Source organism: Antedon mediterranea, chromosome 5 (assembly GCF_964355755.1).
Source record: "Antedon mediterranea chromosome 5, ecAntMedi1.1, whole genome shotgun sequence".
NCBI lineage: Eukaryota > Metazoa > Echinodermata > Crinoidea > Comatulida > Antedonidae > Antedon > Antedon mediterranea.
In genome coordinates, this window is record NC_092674.1 from 19,269,038 (window position 1) to 19,281,497 (window position 12,460).

The following is a 12,460-nucleotide window of genomic DNA, read 5'->3' on the forward strand; positions in this document are numbered from 1 at the left end:
GCTTACAGTCATTCATAGAGGGAGAGGGATTTGGAAGATGGAAACACTAATACACATGCGTATAAACTGACGCTTTCGATTGGCGTGAACAAATACGACTAGTGGAAAATCGGTTAAATTAGGGCTGGTGACGATAGCAAAATAGGCATACATGTTTCCAAAATACGTAAAATTGAGGGCGCTGTGATTCGCCAAAACACGTGACTCATGTAAAAATACATAACATTGAGGGCGTTATGCTTCACCAAAATGAGTGACTAATGGAAAAAATATATAAAATTGCAATACATTGATTACATGCATTCATACTTTAATGCCCCATAAACTGCAGTACTTACGTTTTTCACACACATACGCTAGCTTTAGGTTACATTTTCGATCATTCCACTCCCCAGATTTATACATCATAACACAATCTTCGTCTCCTTTCCAATTATTTGGCTCATCCTTTGCATACTCTGAAAAAAATTAGATGAAGAAGTTTTTTTTAAATGATGAATGAGTTTATATATTATTTTTGCATTTACAAGTAATTCGAAATTGTTTCTGCTAGACTGGTCACAAATTAAGCGACACCAGCAATTAATTATTTAAACTAGACACCGATAGTTTACATATTTTCAGTTTTAGGCATTGTTTTAAGGTCATATTATGATGAATGTTCTGCATACTTATAAACTAGAAATTACAAATTGAAAGTGCGGCGAGCAGATCTATGGACATACAAATGTGCTGAAACAGATACCGTAGTTTAAGCGGCGGATCCAGTCTTCTTCAAGATAGCGATGGAAGGGCGTGAAATCTACGCCAAACATAACATTGGAATTTCACATGTGAACTGAAAGACCCCCGGTGGTTTGAAAGAACTAGTGTACAACAGGAATTGATTTCAACCGCAGAGAGCGAAAGCCGTAATTTCGCCTTTGATCGCCTTAGGCCCATGTTTTATAGTAATACTATGACCTTTCTTAACTGAGAAGCAACGAAGTGCTACGGGAGTTGAATTTGCTGTCCAGAACATAAATCGCTTTTTCGCAGTAAAAACTGTCAGTGCTTGAGTATTTATCGATGCTTCTAACTTTAAAACCAACACAACTCACGATGATCATGCGTTCATGGCATACATCATGTTGGAACTTCGAACAAGTTACATTTAAAAACATATCTTTTCAGATATTACGTACCGTATTTGTAACTTAGATGATAAAGATAAACCAAAAACAAATGATGATTTGCTTACTGGTATAAGTTGAGCGTTCATGTGTGACCCAGGCAAATCTTCCTTCTCTGTCTCTATGTAAACCAATCCATTTTTTGACGTTAGTAAGTTTATCGACAAAATGATTTTCAGCCGAATCTTCTATCACAACAAGGTCAGCCCCGTAACCTTTACAATTAGCTCTAGCCGTTTCCCACTCAACATTTTTCTTAAAGTATTGGTAACAGTTTTGTCCATGTGTTATCCAATTAGTTGGACAATCTATAAAATAAAATTATCTATATTTGACACATTTATATGTTTAGATTAAATCATCATTTTTGTTTACTTTCATTGCTATAGAATGTTTTTTTGTTGTTGTTTTAACTCTGTTTTTTTCACAAAAGAATATTTCCCAAAAAGAGCGAAACATTCTTTCTCCTAAGATTGTAACAAATATCAATTTTGATTTTGAAATTGTTTCAGTATATCTGATTTGATGTAGTAAATGTTTCTGTTATTAACAGTTTGACAATCGGTTGATGAGACAGATTTTCCGATGCACATAATATATGACGTTACAGGAAATTCACCGCGACTGCTGAAAAGTGAGTGCGTTATTGTTCTAATATTACATAATACTTATAATATATTGGTAAAGTTGTTTTATAACTTTATAATTCAACGTTTATATATTGAGTAATCATCTGATAGTCAGGGCTTAAAAAACTAAATAGATAAACCAATGTTACAGACATAATTATAACGTATTTTACCTATTTATTTAACACATTAGATTATCATGTGTGTGCATGTTATTCCATTCCCTAAGCTATATAAAATAAATTGTTGTTTAGATGTACTGTCTAGGAACAGTGTTAACTAGTAAAAATAAAATAAAATACAAAAAATGTGCCAAAAGAATAAAAGAGCAAGCCTGGTGTTTTGATTTTTAAGAAATTTACAGAAAATATTATCCATTGTCTTTTGATTTAAAATACCTTCGTTATGTTTTGTCTCCAGAAGTGTTTCTAAGGTTTCTGAAATGAATAAAATACAATAAATAATAATAATGATAATACATAAAACATACAACTACTTTGAACAAAACTATATAAGGAAAACCTATTTTTTAGTGGAAAATGTTACTAATTTATTTGACTTGAGATTATTACTTGGCTGTTGTACATTACTTTTTTTTCGGTTGGTCAGTGATTGTTCCTCATCGGTCAGTCTTTTTTTCGTGTGTCGGTCAGTGTTTGTTCGTTTATCGGTCAGTTTATTTGTGTGGTTGACTCGAATATAATAGAAACGCCAGTGCTCGTTAAGTAATTAAATCTTAAAGTCATAAGTTATTCGGTCCTTTTCATTATTTACAAAAAACTTACAAAAACCAAGGCCAACCTATGTGAAATAAATCACTGTAACTGAGCCGGTGGACCCAACCTGAATTCAGTTATAACACCTTCAAACATTACAACATAGAGTTAAAAATGGAGGGAAATAAATAGCTACATGCCTACCTTTTTTTGAAAGATTTGTTTCAGCTGGCTGTTTTATCACATTTGCTGAAATAAATAAGACGTTTAACTAGTGAAATTATTAAATTTTGGTTAAGCCGAAGCCTGTGCCTAGACAACTAGTGAACAAATTTACTTTTTTAACATTTAATGCCGGGTATTTCTATCTACTTGACTTTTGAGACAAATCTGAACATAGAATATATAAAGCATTTGCGAGTGGTTTTCGTGACCATTAGAGGAATATAGCATGTATTTATTTGTAGGACTAGTTGCGATTGTTTAAATTTACAAAATGGCGGATATTTCTGTCTACGTGATATTTGACCCAATCTGAACACAACCAACGTGAATAAAATTAGCCAGACGTATCGCTGAATGTGTAGGACTTTTTTATATATACAATACTTCCGCCCACATAACCTCTGACCTAAATATGAAAAGCTGGATCAAGCATGTGCTAGTGGTTCTTCTGACCTGGTTTCAGCGATATCGAGTAAAGTGTTTTGCAGAAGTAGCAATTTCAACATCGTTAGGCCTACATGCTACTTCAACCGACTATGACAGTGGCAGTTTCAACAAAGTGTTTTACTGTGTTCAGTGGTACATTATTTATAATACATAAGAATATATTAAGAATATATTTAAAAATTGTTCCTCTTTCTTCCCCATCTCTAAACCTTAATGTTACATACAACGTTGCACGTATTGGGTTTGTTTATATGTAAGACTAAACAAGTTTCTCTTCCGGAAGTAATTACCATGCTGCTAATTTTAGTTGCCTACATAAATCACAGTGTCTACTTATTCGTTCCTGTGAATGATAGGTTTTATAGTCCTGTGGTAGCCAACTAAGTATTGCGTACATTTGAAAATCGCCAGTTTTTACGCTGAAATTACTGTGTATTCGAGAACCATTTGTGGGCAAGACTAGATGGTTCGCGAGCGAAGTGACCGTACCATCTAGTTTTAATTTAAGGTAGGCCTAAACAATTTTGAAAGAAACACCAGAAGCGTAATAGTAGTAGCAATCGTAAGTGCACGTTATAAACAGAAGCGTCACAATATATCATGCGATTGCATCGCATTGTGTAAGTAGTCACGTTGTGAGAACTTACCAGAGGTGTGCAGCGTGTATGTTAGACAGAGAAGCATCACTATATTCGTTGAGAGTGTCATCTTGTAGAAGTATGTTGTTGTTGCTGAATCAGAAGTTAGAACTGATATTGTTACTTTTGTTGCATCACTTACATTGTGTGGGCACTTTATGTTGAATGTTATCAATTATCAATCTCGGATGGATCCATGATAAGAGGAGTGGTTTATTCGATATTGTAATAATAAATATTGATTATCAATCAAACGTAATATTGGTTCCATAGTAACATGATAACATAATATAATGTGGGTGAATCTAAAGTGTAACGCTTAAAGATAAAGGCCAGAAGATCTTCAGCGTGAACTGAATGATTATATTCACGAAAGTGACGCTTTATTTCGCAAATAAAAAAAAGAAAAACAATATAGGCCTAATTATGTACTACTAGCTTACAGACCAACAGTGTATTGGACGTTGGACTATTGATCGTGAGATCGTGAGTTAGAATCCAAAGCTCATCGCATTTCCTGTATCCTTAGACTAGATACATTACTTTCGTTTGCCTCTCTCCACCCAGGTGTACAAATGGGTACATGGTATTAGGTCAAAACACAAAGCCGATTACTGGCTTTACCACCATTGTGGGAGTATGTTTGATCCAAAAATCACTGGGGTAATAATGTGGAGGCTTAGAGGCTTTGTGCATTAGGCGCTATATAAGAACGACGTATTATTAATATGTCTACCCTAGTACTGATAGGTCTACTAATCTCAATTATGATGTCATCACAATTTCAGGCCTTTTCAGATCACTGTAGGGTGAAGGCCTCCTCAAGCTGAACCCGTCTTTTTCTGTCCTATTTTGCCCATCTGTTGTCGTTCGTCTGGGGAGGTTTTCTGTCCATTTCCATATCTATTCTATTTGTTCCATTATGTCACGTCTCTACGTATAGTAGTATATAAGGTGGTGAAAGAGACATGATACGTACAATGGAAATACAGTTTTTAAACTGTATTATGTACCAATGTTTGTAGCATGCCTCCATAATTAAAATTACTATTTTAAAATTAAAAACACTCTCTGCTTAACGTAAGAATACGTGTTTTTATTTCTTTAGAAAATAATTCTTATTGGTTGCGCTGCCGAGGGTGTTTTCCTGTGTGTGACCAAATAAAAACATGGAGTATACTAGAGAACAAAGTATCGATTCTATTTATCGGCATTTTGGATTTGCCCGTGATGTGTTTCCGTTGTTTCTCCATTTTTTTGTTTCTTTCCTAGTTTTACCGAAAAAATCCAGTGAGAAAAGGGATACCTTCTACTTTATTGTTTACTGTCAATCACTTTAACACTTGCCATTTTGTTTACCAAAGTTTAAAATACGTGTAAATTACATAAGAAATGCTAGCATAATTCCATTTCTAAAAATAGCTTTTACCTTTACCTTTAAAAGAGAATCAAATCTGTTCCTTTTATCTTTATCCAGTAGATTGTTGATTAGCATTAATTGTTATGGACAGCTACAGACGATAAGCTAGCCCAACACGGTCAATGGTCAGTGACACCATTTCAAGTGTACTCGCCCACGTTTTTTGTTTATATGCTGTCAGTTCATTCTTTACATATATTTATAAATGATGTTCATTTTAACAATGAATAGAAAGAGAGTTGTACCGATTCTTTTTGCTGAATCAGGATAAGTTTGATAAATCATTATCATTTTTTATATCTTATACCAAGACAGGTAGTCTAATGTTTTGTAGAATTTTCTGTGATATATTGTTTTAAGGTAAATAATAATATTTGTATTCCCATGCGCAACACCAACTATTTGGTAAAGTATTAGATATTCTGGGCCACTCATGTATAACAATGTACCCCCTCATTTTCTTGTGCTGCCACCAGCTATTCATTCTCCAAGATCACTTTATGTGTCTCGATAAATCGATAAGTTTGATATGGTCGTTGTTTCTGTGAACTCAGCTAGATAATATTTTTCTGTCGTCATTTTGTTCGTTACTATGCCCAGCAGCAATACGTTTTTAATTAATTTTTGTCAACGTTTATCTACTAGTATAATCTTTATTTTTAAATTTGTTTTTTTATTTTTATTTATTTTTTATTATTAATTATTAATGTGTCAAGTCAATCCCACAAGATTTTCATCTTTTTAGAATTCTGCCTTCGTCCATTACTTTTTTACAATAATCTCAATCTGTCACTACTGTTTTTAGTCGCGTGCAACGCGAATCTACAGCTCACTATGTCGGTTGGTCGGTCGGTTGTTCGGTAAACACAAAATAAATGTCTTTTGAATTTAATTGAATTTAAAGGGATTGCATGACGAAAATCAATAAAGATTGATATAAATTTTGTAGTACATTAGTTCTGAAACAGATTAAGGGTTCAAATAGTCCAGAAAAATGGAAAATATAAGTAAGGTTGTTTTGAACGTATAGTATACAATAGAAATACGATTATTTGTTAATGATTTAGATTTAAAGCATTCTGTAACAAAATTTAATACATGTTGCGTAATTTAAAAATGTATACACTGAACCGTCCCTGACTGACTATTTTAGAAAAGCATTTTATAGATATAATAAGTTAATGACAAAAATCAAGAATATTTTCAACATGAACTTTTTTAATGCTAATTATAATGGAACTGGTCACACATGAAATTAATACGGGCCTATAACTAGTATTATTATTATTATTATTATTAATATATTAGTATAATCAGGAATTTGTATATTAATTATTATAGAAAATTAATACGAATTACTTGATTAATGAATATTACATTTAAGACAAATAGTATTTATTATGTGAAATTTCTGAGTACAGTAGGTTATTTCTCATTGTTTAAACAAATGATATAATTATTATTTCTTCGCTTATTTTCTTTAATCAATTTACATAAATGATTTCCATTGTAATTGCAGTATGGTGTTCAAATAATTATAGTATCTTATTCAAAGATATGTACCTAACGCCATAAGATGAACTTTCACACAGCAAATCATCGCCACCATCTCCATTCACATCAGCAATTAACAGCTTGTTACTGCTGGACGTACACCAGGACGTCTTACGCCGCCATCCTATACTTGTAAATAAACCGTTTGCTTCGGAAAAGGCAATCCACAACGGACCAGACGTATCGCTGCACATCAGATCGGCTCGTCTATCATTATTGAAGTATCCGATGCTAAGCTTATTATTGGTTGATTTGCACCACGAATCAGTATGCACATGCTTTTTTGCTGACGAAGTAAACTTGCCGCTCGCCGATGCTAATATGACCTCAATGTGCCCATTTGCCAAGTGACAGATTAGATCAGCCCTTCTATCTCCGTTGAAATCACCTGTTAACAACTTGTTAGAACTTCCACACCAATTCATTTTTTGTTGCCAACCCACTGTTGTAAAGGTACCACTTGTTTTTGCATATCTAATCTGAGTGTATGCATTACTACTATGACACAACATATCATCTCGGCCGTCTCCATTAAAGTCAGTAACAATCAGTTGATCAGTTTTACACCAGTTTATGTTTTCATGTAGAGTTGGACCAGTGAATATGCCTGGAGGTTGGGCAAAAGTATACCGTTTGTAACCAGTGTTGCGATCGTGGCACATCATATCAGATCGACCATCACGGTTGAAATCACCTATGAACAGTTGTTCTCCACTGTGATGACACCAATCCATTCCACTTTGCCACGTCTGCTGGCTATTGAAAGAGCCTTTACAGCTGGAAAAATAATACAATAAAGGAACGTTTTTATTCATATAAAATCAAAATATTGACCTTTCTCCTGACATTTTATACAACATACCCTCTACTGTTTTTTCTGAAAGCCAGAAGCTTTAGTTTCCAAACCGGAAGACATGTGTTCGAACTTCGTCAACGTCATTTGCTGTTTTGTTTTATATTTAGAGCTCATATTTTTTTTATCGAATCGGTAATTGTAAATTGTTCTTTTTTTATTTTGTTATTACAACATTTTTCTTTTTTATATGTCAGCTTTATAATGTTTATCAACATTTAAGCAATTTGAATTTAAAAAACAAACAAAATAGTAGCCGTAAATACCGGAAGAAAATTGTTTATATAAATCTTACACTTACGCAAATCTTTGTATTTAATCTAAAGAAGTAACATTTGTGTAAAGTGGTTTTTAGTCGCGTGGATGCGACTCTATAGTTCACTATGTCGGTCGGTCGGTCGGTCTGTCGGTCTGTCGGTCTGTCGGCCTGTCTGTCGGTCCGGTATCACTATGCGTTTTATCGCTTTCTGACCTTATCTTGATATCAGTTTAATCTAGCTAAGTCAATTTTTCACAGTATATTCCTTATGGCCAGGAATCGATGTGGTTATGTTTTCACGGTGCGCAATAAAAAATTACGCGGTCTACGCACGATTTAACGAAATCACGTTTGTAATCATATCTTCACAACCATGAATAACATTTGGTACTCATACATTTCAGCAGGGCATAAATCATCATATGGCAATACAATTATGTGCGTAGCGCATGTAACGCATGCGTACGCGCACTTAAAATTTTCAAAATTTATTTTCGATGAAAGAAGAGTACGTTTCAGGCAATTTTAAGCGTTTACAAAATTGCCATGAGTGCGCAGATTTTTGCGCGCGCACTGCGCGTTAAATGTTATTGCGCACTCTTTTTGCCCGATTTCTGTTTTCTTGACTTACTTTTCAACTCGAAATTAGGTTATACGAGCACGTCAAAAGTGACAGGCTACGCACGTGTAAATTAAAAAAATATAACTGTTTTTAAACATTTCAACCTTTTTAAACATTCAGTAATTTCGGTCAGTTGGTAGGTTGGTCGGTCGGTCGGTAAACACTAATGAGCATGCGACTGCAGCCATCTATATGGCCTTGTTAATAAAACAAGTCAAATGCGTTCTTATGGAAATAAGAAATTTGCAGGTAATTTAAATTCTCTTCTCTAAATAGTTGTATAAAATATTGTTAACATTATACAATGCATACATAATGCAGTACAATAGCATTTACTAATCGATTTACAAACATTTTTGCTAAAAATGAGGATTTTTTTCTACTTATTTTATTATAAAAGTAATTACCTTGCATAATAAATCTTCTTTGATCCAGTGAGGATGTTGTGACATATAACATCTGTGTTACCATCACCATTGAAATCTCCAATGAACGGCTTATCCGAAGACGCTGCACAAAGACTCGATATTCTGTAAGTTGTTCCCACGAATACATCAACGGTGCTTTCTGCTGTATATAACAAAAATATAAATTAAAAATGTGTTTTATTTATAATGTTGTAATTCAATGTGTGGTAAATTACCCTGTTTGAGAGGCTCTATTTCTATAAAAAAAAATATTTTCTTAAATCACGTTATTGATTTACGTTATTATATTTCTACAGTTAATCCGTTTGAATATGTCGTATTAGGCCTCTTAAATTAATATTAACGTAACACTTAAAATAATTATATATGTAGGGCCTGTGCATATTAAACAAAGGTAAATGCAGTGTTTAAATGAATAATGAATGAAGGACAGGTTTTAACAAAAACATATGGTGATAATTTATATCTTATAATATATATAATTAATTTTGTACGCAGTATGGCGGACAATATCGCTTGTTGTGTTCTTATTGGGATATCAATTAATTATTGTAATTGGAATGAAGTGGAAATGGTATAGCGAGTACCCTCTATTAACAAATAGGTCGTTCCCGTGTCGACTAGTTTATTGTTTGTATGGGTATGTAGACAAATACCAAAACATATTTCTATTATAAAAATGGTATACACATTTAATTTTCATTTATTTATTTCACTTTACAACTATAATAAGTACTAACATTTTTCACACACATAGGCTCGAAGACTTTTGCAGCTTTCATCATTCCATTTGTACGGAGATGTGTTGTAAACCTCTACACATTCTTCGCTCCCTAAATCGTTTGGTTCTCCTTTATTAAAATCTGAATTATATGATAGTAGATTTCATTATTTAACTGAACTGAAGTGAATGTATTTAAATCTAGTCTAATGAAAAAAAAAACCAGTACAATATCGGCTTGCATATATTAAAGAGCAGAGTGGGACGGGTGGTATAACTTGTTATAAACATAATCAAGGTTAAAAAAGGAGAAAAAAATTGTTTGGGGTTGCAAAAAATAAATGGCGCGCTGTACAATATTTATGCCCGTCTTAAAGATACAGATTACTCGAAATTTTAAATAAGCTATTGTACAAGTAACAATGTTCATACTTAGATACGTTGAGCTTTCGCCATTGTGTACCCAAACAAATTTGCCTTCGGTCTTCACGTCTGTTAAACCGATCCACGAGTTTAATTGAATAAGATTACCGATAAAGTAATTTTCAGATGAATACTTTATCACAGCAAGATCAGCCCCGTAACTCTTGCACCTAGATCTAGCTGTTTGCCAACTAACTTTTATAGAAAAGTATTTATAACAGTTTCCTCTGTATGCTGTCCAGTAACTTGGACAACCTATGATAAAGTAAAGATAATGACAAATTATATGCATGAACTTGCATTTACATTTAAATGCAGGCCTACGTACATTTGAAGAATAGTAAACATGGTAAAAGGTTTCCTACTTTCTAGGATTTTTATCAGACAATCTATTTTGTTTTGAAAACTATTGTAACATGACCACAGTGCTGATTTTTCCATTTTCCCCTAACTGTAAAAAGAATGTCTGCAAATTAACCCAATATGTTATTTTCATTATTCTTTAGTATTATTATAATAATTTGTTGTTATCTATGAATATATTCTTTTGAAAATAAGACAGACTTTTTGTTTGATTAACGTTTATTACCTCCAGCTATGTTTTTTTCTTCCAGTTGTTTTTCTAAAATTTCTGAAAAGATTGTATATTATTGATAATAAAATGTTCCATATAATGCATATTTTTTAAATGTATATTTAGTCCAGTCAATCTAATGATATACCCACCACAAATTGCAATAGTAACAAAGCAAGTATTTTTGAATTCCATATAAAGTGTAGAACGACATACTAAAAGTCACCGAAAATCCAAGCATTGGGTCAAGGGGTTAGAGGTCAATAAAGGTCATTTTAAGTCAAAATTAATATGCCCCATTAATTACATATATTTAACCATTTGAAATACATTATATACAAGTGTGATTTATGTCATCCGAAAGCTTATTAAATTTTCTATTCAGTGATATCAAACTTATAGTCATAACATTTTATTTAGCATGTCATTTTTGCGGAAAAACACAACATAATGTTTCAATTTTGGCTAAAAATGTTGTTTTCGCTGTAAACAACAATGGTATATACACAGGGATACCCATGGGGTGAACATTTCAGTCCAAAGCGATACACATGACCAGCTCAAGATGCAGATGAGTGTCATCTCCGTTCCTGTTACTTCTCGATGATCTACATTCCATTTTTTCCAGATGGCATTTGTGTTGCCATGGTTACACTATTTATATTGGGACGTATAAGTATTTTAACGATTTTTTAACCAGTAGAAATACAAAGATGTTCAAAAGCAGTTTGACAATGACCTCCATGTTGTATGACATTCGGAACCATCTGGGCTGGATTGTCAACAGACCTGGTGATTGAAAAGGTTTCTATGAGAAGCCTCAAAGAAAACCAGGTTTGACAAGAGATTTAGGAATGAGTACATTCAGACCAAATCTGCGCTGTATGTAATGCCTTTGCAATAGTATCAGGGAGTTACTCCAACAGCGGCCAACATAAGACCTTGTGGCCACACGTCAGGAACACAATGGCAATTGAAAAATACATTTGGTTACGACTCAGAGACTTCATACCATTGACATGGGAGTTACTGCAGGTGACTCGGAATATTGGCAATGCGGTATTAAGCATTGAATATTTTGGAAGGATGTTAGGCCAGAAAGTCTTGCAATGTATTCAAGATCCTGGCAATAAAGTACATACAGGCAAATATGTGTGCATAGATCCTACAGTTCCAGAGGAGACTCGAGGTGACAACAAGGAAGTTTTTGAACATGAACTTTGTTATCCACCAGCACTTTTTGAAACTACCAACTTACAATACTTTCAGCTAATAAACCAACATGATGCCATGTGGAAACAACTTCTTATGAATCCAACTCACAGAATGCTGTCCAATAAGCCTACATTTTAGATGGTAGTGCTCTACTTCACAGCATTCCATGGAATAGTGTAGAGACTTATGATGCGATCTGTAAAAAATATTGCTCTGCCATCATAGTCTTTGATGATTATGAAAGCGCCAAAGACGGCGCACATGGTAAGGCGGGTCAGGTGGTAGTGTCCCTGTACATTTTACCAGTGACATGTTCCACAAAATAGGATCACTTTCTGTAACAAACAACAATTTATAAATCTTCGTAACTAGTATTTGAACAACATGGCAATGAGTGAATGCAGCTGCTGATGCAGATGTTATTTCGGATAGTACAAAAAAAACATTGAATCAGCAAACAGGAAAACATCTGTATCCGATGACTTTTGAGAGACATCTGTGATAACCTTCTGTTTGCTCATGCGATACTGGTGACACAACATTCAGAGTTTTCGGAATTGGAAA

At 33.7% G+C, this 12,460-nt stretch overlaps 2 protein-coding genes across 2 annotated transcripts; both read right to left on the bottom strand.

Annotated features, from left to right (window-relative positions):
* Positions 1-234: 234 nt before the first annotated feature.
* Positions 235-3,897, bottom strand: LOC140049771 (C-type lectin domain family 4 member G-like). The gene is made up of 5 exons (XM_072094718.1): positions 3,837-3,897; positions 2,200-2,238; positions 1,241-1,480; positions 339-458; positions 235-257 (listed from the first exon to the last, which is right to left on the bottom strand). The coding sequence occupies exons 1-5, from the start codon at positions 3,895-3,897 to the stop codon at positions 235-237; spliced, it is 483 nt and encodes a 160-aa protein (XP_071950819.1).
* A 2,885-nt stretch (positions 3,898-6,782) lies between these two features.
* LOC140049772 (uncharacterized) lies at positions 6,783-11,300 on the bottom strand. Its single transcript, XM_072094719.1, has 6 exons — positions 11,279-11,300; positions 10,697-10,738; positions 10,117-10,362; positions 9,704-9,826; positions 8,943-9,105; positions 6,783-7,578 (listed from the first exon to the last, which is right to left on the bottom strand). Exons 1-6 carry the CDS (start codon positions 11,298-11,300, stop codon positions 6,783-6,785), a joined length of 1,392 nt encoding a protein of 463 aa, XP_071950820.1.
* Positions 11,301-12,460: the final 1,160 nt, after the last annotated feature.

Excerpts from the sequence above, each read along its gene's own strand:
- LOC140049771 (XM_072094718.1), bottom strand. The coding sequence starts at position 3,897 with ATGACACTCTCAACGAATATAGTGATGCTTCTCTGTCTAACATACACG. Across the intron at positions 1,481-2,199 it reads GGAGACAAAACATAACGAAG|ATTGTCCAACTAATTGGATA; the intron begins GTATTTTAAATC and ends TTTATTTTATAG. Across the intron at positions 459-1,240 it reads TGAACGCTCAACTTATACCA|AGTATGCAAAGGATGAGCCA; the intron begins GTAAGCAAATCA and ends AATTTTTTTCAG.
- LOC140049772 (XM_072094719.1), bottom strand. The coding sequence starts at position 11,300 with ATGGAATGTAGATCATCGAGAA. Across the intron at positions 10,739-11,278 it reads GGAATGTAGATCATCGAGAA|AAATTTTAGAAAAACAACTG; the intron begins GTAACAGGAACG and ends CAATCTTTTCAG. Across the intron at positions 9,106-9,703 it reads AGCCTATGTGTGTGAAAAAT|CAGAAAGCACCGTTGATGTA; the intron begins GTTAGTACTTAT and ends TGTTATATACAG.